Raw genomic sequence first — 22462 nt, forward strand, 5'->3', positions numbered from 1 at the left:
CAAATAATACCCCCTGCCCTGGCCTTAGTTTCCTCATGTGATAAACGGGTATAATAAGAGAGTTGCTGTGAGGATTAGGTGGATTAGTGAGTATGTAGCTATTACAGCATTCAATAAGTGCTTTTGATTATTATGATTGACATCTGAACTTTGTTATTAAGAAGTATTGCACCTGGAGCTAAAGCCTAGGAAAATTCAGAGAAACAATTACCTTTCCCTGTTTGGTAAGAATTTAGAACCATAGAATAAGTCTAATGTTCTTCAGTGGAAGATGATATTGTGGACATTATCATTAGCCCTTTCTTACATATGAGGTACTTGAAGATTAGCAAAGTTGGGAGACTTACCCAAGATCATGCAGCCCAGAAATGTCAGGCACAATATTGAGGCCAGGTTTGGCTTGATCATTTAGGTCATAACTAGGAAACTGTCAGTGTGCAGAGTCACTCCCTCATCTCCATGTGTCCCCATCCATCGTTCCTTCATCCCACTTCCCTACTGCCACACTCACACGCACACTTTGCCTCTAGATATCTTCAGTGAAAATTGTTTTTTTTCTGGGTAGACTATTCTTCTGTTCATGTCTACAAGTCCTAGAAGATATTCATCATGATATGATTGCTTTTATATGGAGACATGATAAATATAATGACAATTGTGAATCACAGAGGAACACACAAATAGACTTAATACATTCTGTTATTATGTAAATCAGTCCACATAGTGCTGAGTTAAGTGCTGGGTAAGGTGAGAGAAATCTGTTTTCCCTACTGTCGTATAAAATAGACTATGGCATCTATAAAAGCAGGGAAGTCACCCAGCAGACTTGCAGTACTGACTTTCTCTTTCTTTTAATCTAATTACAGCCAGTGTCCGGAAGGATACATCTGTGTGAAGGCTGGTAGAAACCCCAACTATGGCTATACAAGCTTTGATACCTTTAGTTGGGCCTTCTTGTCATTATTTCGTCTCATGACTCAAGACTTCTGGGAAAACCTTTACCAACTGGTGAGAACAGATAAAATGATTCCTCTGGGAAGCATGAAATACTGAGATCAAGGGAACTGCTACAAAATACTTTATTACTTGGGAGTGTGAACTTTTAATATCTATATAAAATTTAATAAAATATCTCTTACATTTTTGCAGACGCTACGTGCTGCTGGGAAAACATACATGATATTTTTTGTGCTGGTCATTTTCTTGGGCTCATTCTACCTTATAAATTTAATCCTGGCTGTGGTGGCTATGGCCTACGAGGAACAGAATCAGGCAACTCTTGAGGAAGCTGAACAGAAAGAAGCTGAATTTCAGCAGATGCTCGAACAGCTAAAAAAACAACAAGAAGAAGCTCAGGTATAGTTAGCAAACATAGAACTCTTTTGTGTTTGTTGATTTCAATCCTCTGACCACACTGATGAGGTCAGTAGCATTTACTACACAAAATCAGCAGTGGATAAAAGTAGCATTTGAAACATGTCATATGTGTTTGGTTTTAGAAACCTGTTTGATTTTTAGGAGATTATTATTTTATGTTGATTACTGTCAATGCTGATGGCATCAAAACATCAAGAACTATGATTGCTTTAATGACACTTTTTTCTCCCTTGTGACTCATTTACTCAGACTCACAAAATACTTAGGCCTACATGCCCTCAATCGAAGTATTTTCTTGATTTCCTGGGGAAGATGAATTTGTTATAGTTGCTTCTTTGTTAGTGTCAGTAGAGATGGGAAAGGTCAGAAAACAGAGTCAAACCGAGATTATTTCCTAGAATCTGGAAAAACAAAGACATATATAATATTTATTTTTTTTTTATTTGAAGGGTGTTTATTTATTTATTTATTTTTGAAAAAATGAACAAATTCTCTTTATTTACTTATTTTACCCAGAAAAACTTATTAATCTATTTTGTTATTTTGGCATTTTTTAAATAAATTTATTTTTTATTGGTGTGGTGTTCAATTTGCCAACATATATAATAACACCCAGTGCTCATCCCATCAAGTGCCCCTGAAGGGTGTTTAAACCCAAGTTTATGGATTGCATAAGAAAAAAGCCCTGGTATGTAAATATAGTAAATGACTACATTCTTTGCCTCCTATTCTGTTAAAATAATTTAATTTGGGCTTGATAAGACTTCAAAATGAGGCAAAGATTGCTCTAATTGTATTTCTTTGACTTAATGGCATTAACTATTCCAATTGCCTATTTTTGGCTTCCCGTGGATCTTGACTACAGTTCCCCTTTAATACTAAGTATCCTAAATATTTAATAAAGGTCAGGTAGATAAAATATACTGAGGTAACAGCAACAACCTAGAATACTATGTCTTTCCCAAAGCTGTACTATTATAATTTAGAAATTCAGTCAGATGCCATTGATCTGAGATTCATATATATATATATAAAATCTGTAATATGTTTTTCTTGTACATTTCTTTTTCTTTTTTTTAAAGATTTTATTTATTTATTCACGAGAGACACAGACAGTGACAGTCAGAGACACAGGCAGAGGGAGAAGTAGGCTCCATGCAGAGAGCCCGATGTGGGACTCGATCCCAGGACCCCAGGATCATGCCCTGGGCCAAAGGCAGGCACTAGCTAAACTGCTGAGCCACCCAGGGATCCCTTTCTTGTACATTTCTTAGTGAAATGCTCCATTTATGTGAAAGACAGACAAAACACTTATTAAAATAGTTGGCTGAATTAAGTTCAATGATTTAGACTGGTGCTAAAAGTTATTGTCCAGTGGAAGTGTGATAGATCAGGTTAAAACAGGAAATCGTTCTTAAATTGTTTTCTTCTTAATAGAGTGGTTAAGTCATAAAAAATTATGATATTTGAATGTCTTGCTCATATTATTGAATAATTAGAGAGCATAGTAAGAGGCCAGATCTTTAAAGTTTCCCTCAAAGTCACACGTATCATCTTCCATGTGTCTTTAAAGTTTAATTCTTTAATTGGTCTAATGACAATGCATGGTTTTCCAAAATATGGACCATAATGGAGAATTGTCTTTCAAGATTGTATTCATGATACTGAAGACAGATTAAGCAGTAAATGGGGATAAAGTTTTTAAGGTTTGTATGCAACTACCATTTCACATATGTGCTTCCAGGCAGCAGCTGCAGCCGCATCTGCAGAATCAAGAGAGTTCAGTGGTGCTGGTGGGATAGGAGTTTTCTCAGAGAGTTCTTCAGTAGCATCAAAGTTGAGCTCCAAGAGTGAAAAAGAGCTGAAAAACAGAAGGAAGAAAAAGAAGCAGAAAGAGCAGTCTGGAGAAGAAGAGAAGGAAGACGGGGTTCGCAAATCCGAATCCGAAGACAGTATAAGAAGAAAAGGTTTCCGTTTTTCCTTAGAAGGAAGCAGGCTGACATATGAAAAAAGGTTCTCTTCTCCACATCAGGTAAAATATCATTAGCCAATGATATTTTAGCAGAAATTGTGTTTTCGTAACAGACCTTTTTTTTTTTAAGATATGCCAGAGTTTGGTAGAAATAAAACCACCTTCTCCTTGGATGGCGCAGTACTTTCAGAATTATAATGATCAAGTGTTGTGTTTGTCACCTCCGAGACTTTGTGAGTTTTGCAACTTTCTAAAATCCCAAGAAAGCATTTTTAGAGCGTATATCCCACTGAGCTTGGGAAGTTTATGGTTTTGAGGTTTTGCTGAAGACTCAAACATCTTGGGACAATTTTCCACAGGAGAAATTATCAGCAGATGGTCCCCATCCCTTCTTAGCTACACTACTGTGCCTGGACCCAGTGACTATGGGTCTTCTGAGTGGCAGGTTCCTAGAAATGAACCATGTGTTCTTTCAGACCATCTGTGTAGTGGTTCCCATTCACATACAAAACTTCATCGGAAGAATCATTCTTCAAACCCTTGTTTCAAGGAGAACTGAAGCAAAATTTTTCTGGAAGTGTACCCAAAATTCTTAGGTGGGGTGCTGAGGAATATTTATGACACTAAATAAACAGTGGTGTTCAATTGCACTTGATTATCTCTCTCATGTTTAATGTGAGATTTGCGCTAAAAACCCTGATTATATATTGCAGTAAATGTTCACTGGGTGCCTGTGGCTTTTGTACCAACACGAGCTGTTGAAACTTTGAAATTTAGAATCCTTAATTTTTGAAATCACCAAGAGAATTACCAGAAATACAGTTTCTCAAAAGACAATTTCACCAGTAGTGAAACCTTAGTATTATTTAGTAACCATAACAATTAGAACAACATTGATAGCAGTGATAATAGCTAACACTTACCTAATACATTGCAGCTTTCAATCTAAACTCAATTTAAGCCCCTCACTACAGCCCTGAGTAGGTACTATAATTGTTGTCCCCAGTCTACAGATGTGAAGAGAAGGGGAGGGCTGTATTCTTTATCAAGTGCTTGTTTTATCCTTGGTATTCTTTTTTACACTGTCATAATTAATGCTAACATTAGTATTATTTTCGCTATTTATTAGGCCCTTGAGGTTGAATAATTACCTAATTGCCCAATGGCATACAGATTTTTTAAGATTTTTATTTATTTATTCATGAGAGACACACACACACAGAGAGAGAGAGAGAGAGAGAGAGAGAGAGAAGCAGGCTCCATGCAGGGAGCCTGACGTGGGACTCGATCCCAGGTCTCCAGAATCAGGCCCTGGGCTGAAGGTGGCACTAACCCGCTGAGCCACCCGGGCTGCCCTATTGTCATATAGTTATTAAGGGCTGAAGTGGTATTCAAAATTGATAATGACACTGAAACTCCTGAACTTTCCTCCTTATCAGCCTAACTAGAAAGAATATTTTTAAAAACTGATAAAGCAACTTATAATTTAATTTCACTAAAAAGATACATATATTTAGGATTGTACTTGCTCTTCATACATTTTGTAGTATATACCATCTCACAAAATCTTATATTTAATATGTGTCAAATTTTTATAGGTAAATTCGATTCATTCGAAGTCCAAATAACATTATGAGATACAATAAAGGGTTAGTGGGGTTGATTTTCTATTTAAAATAGAATTTTGTTTTTAATTCCACATTTTATACTTATTCACGTTTTTGTCACAATCATTATGATTTAATTAGTGGAGACATTAATCTTAATAAACGTGAATTCCTTAAAAATCAAACCCCTTTTTTACAGCATTGGTCATGTTGAAAAGGAAGGAAAAGAAGAAGGGAGGAGGGGTGGAGGGGGTGGGAGAAGGAAGGTAGGTTGCTAAAGGTAAAATGGCCTAAATTTGAAACTGCAGATCACCAGGTGCCACAAAGAGTCTCTTCAATTTGCTTCAGTTCAAATCCAATAGAACTAATTCCAGAGGAAATAGTGAAGCCTGAAAAGGTTAAGTTCTGACCTACTTCTTTTTTTTTTTTTAACTTTTATTTATTTATGATAGTCACAGAGAGACAGAGAGAGAGGCAGAGACATAGGCAGAGGGAGAAACAGGCTCCATGCACTGGGAGCCTGATGTGGGATTCGATCCCGGGTCTCCAGGATCGCGCCCTGGTCCAAAGGCAAGCGCCAAACCACTGCGCCACCCAGGGATCCCCTGACCTACTTCTTTCTGCAAATTTTCTCACAGATATAACATTTCCCCAGTACTGTCATCTTTGCAACTTTATTTGCTGGCTACTGGGGCTTGATAAGTGATTACTGACTTATACAGCATGCAACATCTGGCTCAGATTGATATTAGTTTCTTAAGTGGTATCTGTATTTTAAAGAAGTGAAAAACTCCTTTTGTCTGGTAAATAGATAAATTGCTAAGAAGATGGAGAAGGAGAGAGAAAGAGGAAGAGGGAGAGAAAGAGAAAGGGAGGGAGAGGGGAGGGAGAGAACCCTAAGTTTATACTAATCCCACTTTCCAAGTCCCTGGAAGTTATAGGAAAATATCAAGGAAGGTAGAGGTTTTTAAGGTATAGTGATGAAAGGGTTCATTATTAGGTTTTTTTTTAAAGTCCAAGACCACAAAGTATTAAAAACTATTGTTTTGTGGAGACATGATGGAAAGGCAATTAATTGTGTTGGTAACCATTTCTATTTAAATATATATATATATATATATATATATATATATATATATATATATAAAATGGAAGTTTTATTGCAAAATTATAATTTTCTCAGTAGAGTAGGTAGACTGTATGAAATATTTCTTAGACTTCAATTTGACTTCTTAGTGTGGGAGATGGGAGAGAAGGAAGTCAAGAGCACAGTCTAATCAAGTCTCAAGAAAATCTGGATATTTTATTTTTAAGAAGATTTTTAAAATTTACTTTAGATAGAGAGAAAGAGCACATGCAAGCAGGGGGAGGGGTCAGGGGGAGGGAGAGGGAGAGAGAATCTCAAGCAGACTCCATGCTGAGTGTGGAGCCTGATGCAGGGCTCTATCCCATGACCCTGAGATCATGACTTGAGCCAAAACCAAGGATGGACACTCAACTAACTGAGTCATCTAAGTGTCCCTGGATATTTTATTTTGAAACCTTTATAAGTCAAGCTCCTTAAGTTATTAGTTCACTCCCTATTTATAATAAAGCAGGAGTTTTGCTTTTTAGAGATTCATTTCTTATGGCAGATTTTTCTTATTGACCATCTTTTATATATGGTGCAGGATTTCATTGTTATGGATTTATATAATTAATGTAAGCAATAGAAGTTGATGTTAACAGATGGGGCAGAATCATTTTTCATTCAGCTGTCTCATGTAAACTGTGCTGTTGTATGGCATAATTCACCTTTGAACTAGAGAAACCTTGTGTGCAGTTTTATAATTTATTTCCCTCCAAGCCTTCTACTGGCTCTAATTAAGTGGAGTACTTGTAGTTAACTATATGTATCCACTATATGTAGTGCATACATATAGTTTCTTACCTTATTTCTTATTACCAAGCATTTATTGCCTGCCTTTTTGAGCTAATGATAGCCAGTAAGTCACAAATCTTGTAACTCTTATGTTTTAAGCTTATTCAAAGTCCCATGTGAAGAACATTGAGATGAAAGAAATTGGGTAGTCTAAAAGAGACATAAAAATAATTATTTATATGGAAAACAATAAAAGAAAAGAAGGAATCTTACTAGTGAAGTTGGTAATAAGATAAAAAAAAATGGGAACAGGAAAAGAAGGAACTTCTCTTAGGAGAGCAGATCAGTCTCTTTAAATGTCCCTCTTTCTTTAAATAATGAATAAGATCCCATAACATAAGATAGTGTTTAAAGCTTACAAATGTTTTATAGATGTTTATATAAATTATTGAGGAAAAATATTCTTTAGCCAAAAAGAAAATTGGAAGCATACTTGTTGTTCAGTAAATATAAAACATATGTAGGTACAAAATAATTTTAGTTAGCTTTAAATCCTTTGGCAAGAAAAAGATCAAACTAATAACATTTAAATGATAAAATTACTGTTCTTTCTATTAATAATCATAGAAATCCAACTCCAGCCAACTTATGTAAAAAAAAAAAAAAAGAGAGAACTGATTAGGTCATATAAATAACCTCTGTGAGTAGCTTTAGGTATGGTTGGATTTAAAGGCTCAAAACATGTTATTATGGCCAAGTATTTCTCCATATTTCAAGCCCAGGTTCCTCCAATGGAGTGGCACGGTGCCACTGCAACTTCAAAGTTATATTCAATATTCTCAGCAACGCCAAATAAAAATACACCTCTTTCTCAACAATTGTAAAACACAATGGTGGCTGCCAATGGACCAAGCAGGGTCCCCTGCCCATCTTTAAATGATTCTCTATGGCCTAGGGTATGGAATGCACTCACTGGCTAGGCCTGGGTCATAGTCTTGACTGAGGATCATTTGTAAAGGATAGTCAGGTTACTGTTGAAAGATGAAAGAGAAATGGGTATCAGACAAGCAAGAAAGTGTTTACTACAATGAAGATAGAAAAGTAAACCAGTATAAACAGGAAGTGATTCACTGTGTTCAATGCTGCTGTGCTAAAGAATCAAGGAAAACTGCATGGTGGCAGTGACAATGTGGCCATTTAGAAATCTGTGTCATGATTGTGACCAAATACTTAGTGAAAACCAGACTTTTGTGAATATGGTGCTTTTCAGATTTCTTGAAAGAAATCTGAAAAAGTGAAAATCAGGGAATGAATCATACAGTTCTCTCAGCTTGATTTATTTAATTTATTCATGAAGACATTATAAAATATGCAAAGGGAAGGGGGAGAAGCTGCTCCTTGTACTATAATTATACAGGCCTACTAGCAAGATTGATTTTATTGTCCTCTGTGTTAAGATTTGCATTAGGGTGTGGTCACCAGTGAGCTCTTACTGGGTATATTTTTGGCTTCAAAGTATCTAAATGTAGGTGTGTGTTTAGATGCTTTCCATTGGCACGTTAAATGAGATTAGCTTCTAGAATAGTGTCTAGCAAAAAATTCTGTTCTAGGTGCCAACATTGGGACAAAATAATGTTGAAGGGTGCTTGTGACTATCTAGCATGTGTAAAATGTAAGAAAAGGACAGACAATTACAAAAAAAAAAATGAAGGAAGGGAGAAAAAGGGAAAGCAGAACAGAAAAGGGGAAGCTGTAGAGAGTGCCTGAATACCACCAGCAGTTGCCCCAAGAACCCATGGTTCCAACTTGTCCCATGACTTATCTTTAGGTAAGTCAACAAATCTGAAACAATGAGTCAAGTCTCATATTTTTGAAGATAACTGCCCTTAATTCTGTTCATCTGTGTTTTGTTTGCTTTCTTATTATTCAGTCTTTATTGAGCATCCGTGGCTCCCTTTTCTCTCCAAGACGCAACAGTAGGGCGAGCCTTTTCAGTTTCAGAGGCCGAACAAAGGATATTGGCTCTGAGAATGACTTTGCTGATGATGAGCACAGCACCTTTGAAGACAATGACAGCCGGAGAGACTCTCTGTTTGTGCCACACAGACATGGAGAGCGGCGTCATAGCAATGTCAGCCAGGCCAGCCGGGCCTCCAGGGTGATCCCCATCCTGCCGGTGAATGGAAAGATGCACAGTGCAGTGGATTGCAACGGGGTCGTCTCGCTGGTTGGGGGCCCTTCTGCCCTCACATCTCCAGCTGGACAGCTCCTTCCGGAGGTGAGGCCATTGAAAACTGTCACTGTTGGGAAGGGACCTGTGGCTGGCACAGGAGGCGGTGTTTTTTGATTTCCATATCCAGGAATTTGGTTAAATCTTTTGCTGGGGTTGGCTCAGTCCAGGAGCTTATGTTGTCAAATTGTTCTATTTAGATGTTTCTACAAATTATTTAAAAATTTAGGTTGGCTCTCATAGAATCTAATTAGAATCATTATACGGGAAGAAGAAAAAAATATCCTTAAAGGCCTCAGGGTATGAAACTCGTCCAAAAGCATGGCAACAATTTATCAAACATAATGTTTAATTAAGATAACCAAATGAAATGCAAGAAATATAAATACACAAGTTAAGGATCTTATCACCACTGTTTCTTTAAAAGGAGGATTTGATACTTCCTCTTGAAGTTACATACTTTTACTAAAGACATCTAAATCCTTCGATGCCACATTCTTTTTCTTTGTCGGTCAGAGTGTTGTGACATGTTTAGCACCCACTCAAACGACCCCATCCATCATATGTTTATGTGGTAAAGAAGTCACTCAAAGTGCCTGGTAGGGTCATGTATTGCAATTTTTAGAGCAAATTTCAGTTTTCATATTACAGTCATGATTTCTTTTTGTAAACAGGCTCTAAATCAAGCATATAAGAAAGAGTTTCAACTAAATAGCAGATACTTACAGGGGTATATATTTTGACATTTTCCTTTGTAAAACATAAGGTTCTTTTAAACTTTGGTATTAAATAAGATTTTATTGGCCAAAATAAAAACGTTCTAGCAGAGCCATTTGGTTGTATTTTATAGTCTGCCTAATTATATTGAAATCTTCTTTGTATGATTTTTAAATACAATCCCATTTATTATAGCTGGATAAGCTCTTTCAGCCACATTAAAATCATACGGAGTCAGCTTTCTCTCACCTAATAGAGGAGCTTCTTACCTCTTTCCTAGGTTACAAAAATAACCATTAATCACTTTTTTCCCATGGCCTCTCTTCACCACTTTCCCAAAGAAATGTCCAAGTACCTGGAGTCAGATAAAATAGTGAAAAAAGTATAACTTTGTAGTGAGGGGATGTCAACTTCTCTGTTATAATAACCATAGCTGACTACGTACCAGACCCTGCCCAGAACACTTTACATGTGTTAGTTCATTAAGTCTTCACTACAACCCTTATCATAGTTACTGATCTTATCCCCATTTTACAGAGGAAGAAACTGAGGTCCATGCATGGTGGAACTAAGATTTGACCACAAGTATGCTGGGTATTACACCTACATTCTATGCATACTGCAATATTGCCTTCCATTGAGTTTTTTTAACTTTCTTAAATGGAGAGTAAGAAATGGATAAGGAAGCAAACATTTTCATTTTAACCCAGTGTTTCTCAAAGTATACTTCACCCCCAGACTACTTACATCAGAATTCCCTGAGATACTTCTTAAAAAATTTTCCCTCTCCCCAACCCTTAGTGACCACCATTCTGCTCTCTGCTTCTGTGAGTTTGATGGCCAAAGAGTACAAAGTTTCTGTTAAGCAAGATAAATAGGTTCTGGAGATTTGTATAGCATAGTGTCTATAGCTGACAATACTGCATTATATACTTAAAATTTGCTAAGATGGTAGATTTTATGTTAAATGTTCTCATCACAAATCATAACAGCAACAAAAATAAAGGGGATGGGAGGAAACTTTGGAAGGTGATAGAGATGTTTGTGGCCTTAATAGTGGTGATAGTTCATGAGTGTATACTCACTAATTGTGTACATTAAGTATATACAGCTTTTTACATGTCAGTCATTCCTCAATAAAATGGTGTAAAAAAAAAATGAGATTTCTAGTACAAGCAAGACTTACTTAGACCAAAAGAATGAAGAGAACAAAGTCAGGGAAATTCCTCCCGTGATGAAACTTACACGTGATGAAATATGAGCATCGCTGATCTTGATAAGTGTTAGTTGAACAAACAAAAACAAATCCACAACTTCTTTGCATACATATAAGGAGTATCTCAGAAAATATCACTTATATGGATGTTTATCACCATTAATGGCAATCATATCAACTGAGTGGAAACTTTGCTTTTGAATATGTCTGCATTAGAAGTATGCAGGTTGATAAAATAATGTCAATTACACATTCCGCAATAAAGTCAGTGTAGATGAACAGGACTCATATTGCTTTTTAGAAATAGGGAGAATCCTCATAGAACTAAAAATGATTTCTTATTTGTTATTAGCACTCAGATCTGCATTTGAAATGCTTGAGTTTTGCCCTTTCTTCCTGTGATAATTAATTTCTTTGTTTGATCTCCTAAAGTAGGAGTAAATTTCTGCCCATGTTGAAATCTTGCTGAGTTTATTTTGGAATAGAAAACTAACAAATCACTTTATCATGGTTAAAAATCAAAGTTCCCCAAATCGGTGTTATTGCCTTAAATTAGAGTTTCAGCACCAAGGATGTTTTGTTTTGTCGATGTTTTGTGGAGTCAGTTTGTAAATGTAAGACAGTTTAAATTAGTACTAATATTTGCTTTTATTATTAAGGATTTTAGGAAATGTGACCTATATGTAATGAACAAAAGTGTTTTACAAGTTGAATTCACATTTTAGGAGAACTGTTACTAATGCATATTAGGGAAACCTTAAAAATTCTTTCCATACATGAAACCATGAATAGGTGACTATAACGATCTAATAACTCAACCTGAGAGAAAATCAAGGAATGATGGGTTTCAATCTGAGGTCCTAGGTAGGATTGGTTGAAATGCTAAAAGAGTATCCATGCAATGGTAGACGTGATCCCTCCAGCCAAAAGCTCCACCATAGAGGAATTGAAGTCCATCCTAATTGCAAACCCAGGCATCAGTGAAGGCTGAGAATCTGATGGGCTTTCAAACACTTCCATGCTGATTCCAGCAATATCTTAATGAGCTATTCTTATCTGGTGGACATTTAGTTAAGTAGTACCTGTTATAGGAACATTTGGGTTTTGGCTACCCTTAAGAATGATAGTTATTTTATCTGAAATTTTATTTTCAGGGCACGACTACTGAAACAGAACTAAGAAAGAGACGGTCCAGTTCTTACCATGTTTCCATGGATTTGCTGGAAGATCCTACCACAAGGCAAAGAGCAATGAGTCTAGCCAGTATTTTGACCAACACCATGGAAGGTACGTCAAAAGTCTTACAGCATAGCTACTTGGTGGTGCTTTGGTAATGATGAAAAAATACTTTCATAAATTCCAAAAAAAAATTCTTCCTGACTTTATATCACATCAGCACTATGTCTTTTACCAGATAAAGGTAAAATCCACGTACAAAACATAGATTCTACTGTCTCATTCAGATTTTTATATTAGGCTCCAGGAAGCTACTGCAAATTCAAGATATACTTGGAATACTGCTTTTACAGATTAAATTCTAAACTATTGAAGCTTGTTGTGTGCATGACAATGAAAGGAGTGTAATGTAAATGTTTATTTTCATGATGATGCTAACCCATTTGAATTGTATTAACTACCTGAGACATAAGTTATGAAGTCCTTTGATTTAACGAGAAATATAAATGGAAATGTGGATTAGGGTTTGATATTAACCTCTTTGAAGCAAATTTTTCAAAATTTTGTCGAACTATTCTTGCCTCTCTTTGACCAGAGTTTTACAATATATCAGCTTTTTCTTTAGTTGCAGATTGTATATCTGAGTAGTTAACATATTGGTTAGCAGTCTGGATCTTATAATGCCAAAATAAAGACTTTGGAGACAGCTTGATCTGTGATTAATTCTTGGTTCTGCTACATGTTAAATGTGTTAATTTATGACTCTAAACTTCAGGTTTTTTTCATGCTAATGAAGTCTAGGCATCAGGTTGTTGTAAGAATTGAGACATCATATATAAAACATCTTATGAATCTGGAACATAGAAGGCAGTCAGTAAATATTATCATTATTATCATTTTACTTTGTTTTTGTTAATTCACATTTGTGTCTTTCCACACTGTAAGTGAATATAAATGTAAACTATCAACTTCAACTACTTGGAAAATACTTTCATATAAAATATATTCTATCCTCCCCCCCTTGCCCTCTTTCTCCCTTCTCTCCTTTTCTCTTTCACAACCCTCCTCTTTCTGCCCCCTCCCAGGTTGTGTGTGTGTGTATGTTGTGTGTGAGTGTGTGTGTAGATGTGTCAAAGGAAAAAGAAAGATGGCAAATGAAAGAGAAGGCATTGGGCACATGCCTTTCTTATTGTTATAGTTTCTCTTAGCATTGGATGGATTCTTGGAACAATTCTTTTCCCGTCTGAATGCAAAGATTCTTTGATACTAATACTAGTACCAAAAGCCTAAAAGTCACATCCAGAAAAAACCCACAGTGGAGATGGCTGAATATTTATTGCAGCCATGTCAATATTATAAGACCCAATTTTCATAATATCCTAATGCAGTATCAGAAACCTTTTCCCTGATTTCAATGGAATATTAAACTCAGTACGTTCTTCCCCAACCTCGCCTGCGTTAGCTTGCACTCCCTCTTCTCCCCCAGCTGCCAGTAGCTTGCTCCTCCCTGTCCCTCCAGGTAAATCTTTTGAAGATTCTCTGGTCTTCTGCTCCTTGCCATAGCAAAACCACTGAGAGGAAGCTGCCAGTGGTTCTGCTACCGATGTCAGCAGCATGTCTGCTCCCTAAAGCAAGAAGTAGAGAAGGAGACAGGGTAAGTCTAAATCAACAGTCCTACTTTGCACTTATGATACCATTAAGTTTGAGCTAACATGAGAAATTACTTGTAAAACATCAATCCACCACAAGATTGGACTTGTCCACTAATTAAGATATGGAGTTCAGAATGAGTGTACCCACCTGGCTCTCCATTGAAATGTGTCTCAAGGGAGTTGCCTAGGATGTCCTAGAAATATGTATGACTTAGTAAGCAGGAGACTGAATGTTTGATTTAATACCTGAAGAGCTTTTTGACTTTATACTTTTGTGAGGGACAATGGCAACATTTTCATCCTGTTTTTTATTGGTTGTATGAAATGTAAACCTTACTTTTCTTTGTTCAATTATATATAAAATTTTTGAATGTGGCATCTGGGTTGGTTGTTAGCAATATTTCATTCACATGCACTTGCATATTAGAGGTGTCTTTAATATAATCCTTCCCTTTTTTGTTCCTGCTAACAGTGGAAAGATTTTAGGTTGACATAATTTGTTTATTTGAGGATCCTTTCTTCTAAGTCTAATCATGGTTTAGTTTACCTTCCCTTTTTCTTTTTGAACCAGGCTTGTTGATCCAGCTGGCTGGCATCTTTTGTTTTCCTTCTTTTGAACTACAGTCAAGTCTCCATTGTCCAGGATAATGAATAACCTCCTACTTAATGAAACTATAGGAGATGAGCAAAAATGAATTGTTTGCTTTTCCAGTTTTAAATGCAAAACCATATAGAAATGTTTCCTGGTCACATCCTTGGGAAGGATAGTGGGAGGGTAAGTTACAAACACCTGAGGAATTGAGGAGACCCAGCAAAATGTCTAAACTACGATGTAAGTGAATCTCAGTGCAGATAATCCACACAGGAATAATGGAGAGATGGCTGTCGTTCTTTCCTGAGTGCTTTGTTTTGTTTTAAAAATGTAAGACTCTTCTTCCTCTCTCTGTCTGGCATGAATAATTGAATGATTTTATTTTAGAACTAAAACAACTTTGCTCCACTTTTTCCTGGTGTCAAGATGAGCAATACTGGCTGAATTTTCCCTTTTGAACTTTTGTTTGTTTTTTCTTTCTTTTTTTTTTTCTATTAAATTCCTGTTTGCTTCTCTTTATCTGCTGAATGACAGGTCACATTTTTAAAAATACTCATTCTGACTGTACACCGACCAAGAGTTATTATTTCATTTCTCTTTCATTATTTACTGTAAGTGATATCTTTTTATCTTCAGTATAAACATGACATAATTTAGGAGCTGTAAAACTATTGATTGATATTATATTTTTCATCTGATTTACTCTTCAACTATTCTTTATTATTTACAAAATTACATAATAAGAAAAAGAGATTTAAAAAAAGAAAAAAGAAAAAGAAACTGTGCACTTAAAGAATTTTAATATCTAAAGAGACAATTGAAGAATCTATCTCTAATGGATTTCTTTCAGGGAAGTGGTGAACGCACAGCATTAGTTAATAGTGAATGTTTACCAGCAAAACACAAAATCATTAGCTATTCTTGTGCTTATCCATTCCATATGCTGTTTTCTCTCCCACAAAGTTTAGCTTCTAGGGAACTGTACCAGATTTGGAGGGATATTCCAGTTGCTACATTAGTAATACTAAGGTAACTGACTAGAGTCCAATATACTATGAATAAGAAAAGAATCTTTCTGTTTATTCTAGTGCTAAGAAGTGATGTTCTCATACTTGGCAGGGCAGGTAATCAGGTGTGAAACAATGATATAGGCAGAAAACAATTCTGCATTCTTTTCCCACTCAAGAGTTGATTAAAAGACCATCTTACCAAAGACGATAGTAATTTCCCACTTCCTAATTTTTAAAAAAATTTTTGCTAGTATTTGCCAAGTTTCAGGATTTTGAGTATCACCTTAAGGAGCTATGCAATTGTCTTCTCTCTCCTATTATTTAGTTAAAATGCTTCTTGAAATCATTGTATTTATTTCTTAAATAAATGTATTATGATATGAAATTTTATATCAAAGTTTCAGTATTATAGATGTACATTTTAATGCGTTAAAATAAATTCTTACCATGAAAATTTATGAATTCTACATATGCTCCACCTAAAATCCTCTTATATTTTACCAGTAGTACATAAGTCTCAATTGAAACATAGATTTATGCTAACAGTGAGTATCCTGGTTTCTTAAGGTGCATATTTTCTCTTCTTTTTTGCCCTCTAGCTAAATAAAGAAATTTAGAGGAAAGGAATCTTGTTGAGTTTAATATACAAGCCTATATTTAAAAAACCTTAATTGGAAACTTTTTGACTAAAACTGGTGACACTGACCAGCTATCTTGTTAAAAGACTCAAAGCACATATCTAATCAAAGAACAGATTCAGCATGACTGATAAAAGTTTAAGGACATCTCCTGGGAAGGGGTTCTTTGATGATTTATTTGCATCTGGTCTATCTGGAACACAGATGAGCTTAACCCAAGTTCTACCCATTAGCTTCAGATATTCTTGAAGATAATTTTCAGATAGTTTAATATTGCAGATAGAATCTTGGAAACTATATTTAGCCAAAATAGGTTTGGGAAACTTACTAGCCTTTCTGTGTCCATGTTTCCCATGAAAGCTAACCCATAATAGGTGTTTTCCTGTTCTACCATCAGATTAACCCAATAATGCCTTCTGACAACTTTAGATTTCTAAAAAAAATATCACTTTCAATTTAAACCAAATGCTACTTAATAGAAAGTAAGCAGTTTTCATGCATATTCTAACCTTTTTCTTCCAGAACTTGAAGAATCCAGACAGAAATGCCCACCCTGTTGGTATAAATTTGCTAACATGTGTTTGATTTGGGACTGCTGTAAACCATGGTTAAAGGTGAAACATCTCGTCAACCTGGTTGTAATGGACCCGTTTGTTGACCTGGCCATCACCATCTGCATTGTCTTAAATACACTGTTTATGGCCATGGAGCACTATCCTATGACAGAGCAGTTCAGCAGTGTGCTGTCAGTTGGGAACCTGGTAAGACACACTGAGGATTCCTCTTCCCCCTTGATAGAGTTCCTGACTGCCTTAATGAATTTTATATCACCTTCAAGTTAAATATGAGTTAATTGGTCATGTGTACCTGGACAGCAAAAGTTTAGCATCCCTTTTTTTAATAACAAAAATATATCGCTGCAGTTAAGCAGTGTAAAAGAGTGAAAGATTTTATGTATAATTTGATTTAGAATTAAATTTGATTAGAAAGATTATTATGAATTATAGAGGATATTAGTCTAAGGTACCAAGATTCTGATGTATTTCTCAGGTGTTTAGAATAGATTATTAATGACATGACTACAATTGTCAAATTATAAAATATGCCAATTTTATCAAATATGCCAGTTTTGATAATTTTGAAATATCATTTATAAACACTGAAGATGGATTCTTTGGGGGAGGAAACATCACATAGAGATTATCATTTCTGTTTCAATTTCTCCTGTAAATTTAGTAATTTATAATGAATTTTTGCATACATTTTCACTTAAAAATTTGTATTGACATTCACTGGTTATATGATAGAGTGATAGAAAGGAAAGTGATCTTATACAGAGAAACAAAATGAATAAATTCAGGCAACAAAAATATATCGGTACCAATGTAAGAGGCTTAAGTTCTCATGTACCTCCCAACTTGAGAAATGGAATTTATGTGAGTTCCCTCTCTCTAGATTGCCATAAATTCAGTCCTAAAGTAGATACTATGATTGTATTTTACAACTGGGGAAACTGCCCATAAGAAATTGACAGAGGAATGGAAAGTCTGAACACTATATTAGAGACTCTGAAACTATTGCAGACTATTATAAACTATGATCAGAAATCATAGAACTGTAGGGTAGCAAAGAATAATATTACCTATTCCAAATTTTCACCTATGTAGGAACCTCTTCATCATTATCTCTAAAAAAGTTAGTAAGGGGTGAAAGAGAACTTTATGGAGGTTGGTATTAAGAAGCAACTCAAATGGGCTAAGCAAAAGTAAAGAGAATTCATTACCTCAAGTAGTTAACATCCATTTGGACATAGCTCCAGGTTTTAACCTGTCTAGATTCTGGTTCTCAAGCACTGTCACTGGGAGTCATTTTTCTGACCCTACTTCTTCCCAATATTTCTCCTTTGTCTCTTGCTGGGTATTCTATTGATGGCAACATTCCACCAACTTTTATCTTACCAATGTAAGTTCCCTGAGCCAAAGGAATATGCTTCCTAACTAGTTACTTTAACAAAGGTCTAAGAATTGAAGATTATTGGCCTGGTCGGAGTTGCATGACCATTTATAAGGCAGTCAGTTACTCTGGTTTTAAAGTTAGAATGCTCTATTTGGCTAAACCAGAACCATTTCTTATCACTGGAGACAGAGTAAATAAATGGAATTATAAAGAAAAAACAATCAGGTCTGTCATTTCTAGAAGAGAGAATAGATGCTGGAAATAAAAAAACAACAAATAGGTAATTGAAAGTGAGACCTGTCTAATGTGTTAAGGAAGACAAGATTTGCATTTGAAGTGAATCATGGAATAGTAGAAAATATACAAACAGGATGCACATTCTTCTCAAGTGCATATGAAATATTCCAAGGATAAGCTATATGTCAGGTTATTAAAACAAGCCTCAATAAACTTAAAAAGATTGAAATCATACAAAGTACTTTATGGACAGAAATGAAATGAAATTAGAAATCAATAACAAATAAACTTGGAAAGCTTACAAATATGTGAAAATTTAAAAAACTCCTAAATAACAATAGATTAAAGAAAAAATTACAAGAAAGATTAGAAAATACTTTGAAATCAATGAAAATGAAAACTCACTAAATTGACACTTATGAAGTGCAGCAGCTACAAAGTGCTTAGAGCTAAATTTTGTAAATGCCTATAGTTTCAAAAAAACTCAAGTACCTTCTCCCTTAAGAAACTAGAAAAAGAAGGGGAAGCTAAACACCTAGCTAGCAGAAGAAAGAACATAACAAAACATTGTGTGGAAATAAATGAAATAGAGAACAGGAAAACGTTAGAAAAAATCAACCCAAAAGATGATTCTTTAAAAAGAACAACAGAAATGACAAATCTTTAGCTAGACTTACCATTAAAAAAATAGAGACAACTCAAATTATGAAAATCAGGAATGAAAAAGGGACATCACTATAGATCACACATAAATAGAAGGAGTATAAGTAATGCTATCAATAATTGTACACCAACAAATTAGATAAGCTAGATGAAATGGAAAAATTCCTAGAAGTAACAAACTACTGAAATACACTGAGTCAAGAACTAATAGAAAATCCAAAAAAAAAAAAAAAAACAAAAAAACTAGTAAAAATTGGATTGGTAATCAAAAAATATTCTCACAAAGGAGAGCTTAGGCCCATATTGTTTCACTGGTGAATTTTATCAAATATTTAAAAATTAACACCAATCCTTTACAAAAAGTTCCAAAATATAGATTAGAAAGGGTTACTTCCCAACAGGGTTAAAAATTAGAAGCCAACCAAGATAGAAAAATTGGACCAACATCTTGAGCTTTTCTTTAAAACTGCAAATGGTCTACAATTTGGGAGTAAAGAGTATGTCAAAGAACCAGAATTCAACTAAAACAAAGAACAAACCAAAATAGCTCTATCCTAATTAAGTGTAAAACATAGCCACCGTAAGTTCCAGGTGGCCAACCTATAACCTAATTGCCTGCTAGAACAAAAATTAGTGTTCTTCAGAAGAAAATAACTGAATCAAAATTCTCTACAACACATCACATCACATAAAAAATTGCGTGATATGTGAAGCTAGGAATGACTGACAGTCATTCAAAATTAATAAATGTGGGTAAATAGAAAAGACTGTCTTTTTTCCTTATCTTAATTTCTTTAAAAGACAACTGATTGTTTAAAACAAGAGTTTATAACATATGTAAGCATAAAATATATTAAAAGATCAGCACATGTGATCCAGGTGGCAAAGATTTGTTGGAAAGGAAATAAACACTGTTATATAATATGTAAATATCTGTATAATACTCAATGGATTTCTACTCAACAATAAAGGGAGATTAAACTAGTAATACCTAGTGAATTTTAACCTAGAGTATTCAAGAGGTATTTGGAAAAGTCAGTAAGAGTCTCAGGTTTCTGAGATGGCCACCATGTTTGAAAATGATTTCATTTACTGAATTAGTGAGTATCAAAAAGAAAAGAAAGGTTGTGCAGAGAAAGTGTTTAGGTGAGTTTTGGACTTGTTGAATTTGAGATTCCTATGAGATAGCCATCCAATGGAAGTGTTGAATAGGCAGGTAGGTGTGTAGTTCTGGAGCTCAAGAGATGTGCTTGAATGGAAAAATAAATCTCAAAGTGTAAACTTATTGTAAAAGGAAGATTAGAGTAAGAAGTTCCAGGACAGAGAGACCTCTGAAGAAATCCAATACCGAATAATTTGTTAGAGGAAGGAAAGCAACTGAGAAGTATCCAGGGAGGTGTGGATCACTGAAGCCAGAAACAAAATATTTTCAGGAACAAGGAAGAAAAAACAATGTGAAAAAACTCCCAAAGAGGTAAGCAAGATAACTACAAAAATTTCAATTGAGTTTAGCAATGGTGATATTGGCTATGTTGATGAAATTGATGAAAGCAGTTTGTGTTGACTGATAGGTTGCAAAGTGAGTTGACGTAAAGGAACTAGTGAGTAGAGACAAATACCCAATCTCTTAAAGAAGTTGGGCTGTGAGGAGACAATAGATGGGGGTAGCTAACATGGGAAGTGGAATGTAAGGAGAGTTTCTTTGATGATGCTGGTGGTTTCAAGGTGGTTTTAAGGTAGAGGAGGACTGAATGTCCCTTGCTCCCTATAAAATTGGAAGCAGTCAGTAGCAGGTAGAGGTTGAAACTACAGGTTAATTGAGAAAGTGAATTCTTTGAGAAGGCCAAAGGACACGTGACACAGGTAGAGAAATGAGAGCAAAGCAGGGACACTTTTTTTTCATTTTTAACAAGAAGGAAAAAAAAGCAAAGTGTGGGTTTGGATGGAAGTAGTTAGGTTGGTAGAACACTGAGAAAGTTCAGGTTGACTGACTTCTTTTCCCTCTGAGACACAGAAGTACTGAGAGTGAAAGATAAAGAAAAGTGGTTAGATATACGAAGGAGAGAGAAAGTTTGAAATAGTTGCAGAGTAACAAAATGGAGAATGGAGAATACTGCTTCTTTTTGGCCAGGAAAATGATTTTTATTTTTAGCATTCTTACCATCTGTAGGGCTGGTGGTGACTATGTTTATTACAGCTAATATAAAGTGTTCTTAGCACCAACTTTGCCTGTAGGGCCATGGGAGGGGACCAACTATTATGTAATCATTTGGTCAGTTTTGGAGGTCTAGAGAGATTAGAGACTGCCAAGCAGTAGACCACAAAGATCTAACTGAACCTTTAATACAAGAAAATAAAATTACAATATTAATTTTATGATCTTAATTCACATATTCCTTATCACTTAATAAACCTTAAATATAGCAAACAATTAAATATTGGTTTGAGTACAAACCATTTGAGATTACTGATTTTCTGGACCTAAACCAATTCTTAAAATTTGAAATTGAATTGTGATTTGTTGGGAGTAAATTAAATTGTTCAACAATTGCTATGTTTTCAAGAGTATTCACTTATGTAATAACGTTTCTCATTTAGGTCTTCACTGGGATCTTCACAGCAGAAATGTTCCTCAAGATAATAGCCATGGATCCATATTATTACTTTCAAGAGGGCTGGAATATTTTTGATGGTTTAATCGTAAGCCTTAGTTTAATGGAACTTGGTTTGGCAAACGTGGAAGGATTGTCAGTTCTCCGATCATTTCGACTGGTAAATTAACTGAGAGTACCCATAATGTTGTTTTTCTGTTTGTTTGTTTGTTTGTTTAAGATTTTATTTATTCATGAGAGACACACACAGAGAGAGAGAGAGAGAGAGAGAGAGAGAGAGAGAGAGGCAGACATACAAGCAGAGGGAGAAGCAGTATCCATGCAGGGAGCCCGACGTGGGACTCGATCTCAGGACTGCAGGATCACCCCTGGGCGGAAGGTGACGCTAAACCACTGAGTCATACGGCCTGCCCCTCTACATAATTTATAATTTATAATTTATAATTAACTCTTACCTAGGAAGAATTATACGGTTTCCTATAGTTACAATATTTTTTAGTACATTTAAAAACAAATCAGATTCCTCTACAACCAAATGGTAATTTATTCTTCATTATAATTTTAAAAGATAGATGAGGTTTATTCAGATGAACAACCAATAGTTCTGTCTATAGTAAGTGAATGGCAGGGCTAATAGGGAGGGAGAAAAAATGATTCATATATAAATCCAAATCACAATTGACACAATATTCATCTTTCAGTGACATGAAGTTTGTTTAACTGTGCATGAGGCTTGGTTGAGACTTAGGATGCGCTCACCTTTCTCTCGGAGGCTCAGGAATTATGGAGTTGCCCACTTTGCTCCCATAGAAGTCAAGGCTTGAGACTGCGTAGAGTATACAAGGGGAAAAGATGGAGCTCCCCACACATTTGCCCCTTTAGCCAGCCAGGAGGTCACCAGACCCAAATTCTGAGAAGAGTTGTCTAAATTACGTTTTGTCAATTT

General features: G+C 35.4%; 1 protein-coding gene across 4 annotated transcripts in view; it reads left to right on the forward strand.

The window, feature by feature from the left end:
- The window catches only part of LOC112916452 (sodium channel protein type 2 subunit alpha), a 136544-nt gene that overhangs the window by 69536 nt on the left and 44546 nt on the right, over positions 1–22462 (forward strand). For all 4 annotated transcript variants that reach the window (XM_025994126.2, XM_025994130.2, XM_025994128.2 and 1 more), the window contains exons 9-15: positions 867–1008; positions 1150–1356; positions 3122–3409; positions 8748–9095; positions 12135–12267; positions 16571–16809; positions 21503–21676. In XM_025994126.2, coding sequence (XP_025849911.1) covers positions 867–1008; positions 1150–1356; positions 3122–3409; positions 8748–9095; positions 12135–12267; positions 16571–16809; positions 21503–21676 — 1531 coding nt within the window. The remainder of the gene's footprint in view (positions 1–866; positions 1009–1149; positions 1357–3121; positions 3410–8747; positions 9096–12134; positions 12268–16570; positions 16810–21502; positions 21677–22462) is intronic.

The sequence above is a fragment of the Vulpes vulpes genome, chromosome 3 (assembly GCF_048418805.1).
Source record: "Vulpes vulpes isolate BD-2025 chromosome 3, VulVul3, whole genome shotgun sequence".
Taxonomy (NCBI): domain Eukaryota; kingdom Metazoa; phylum Chordata; class Mammalia; order Carnivora; family Canidae; genus Vulpes; species Vulpes vulpes.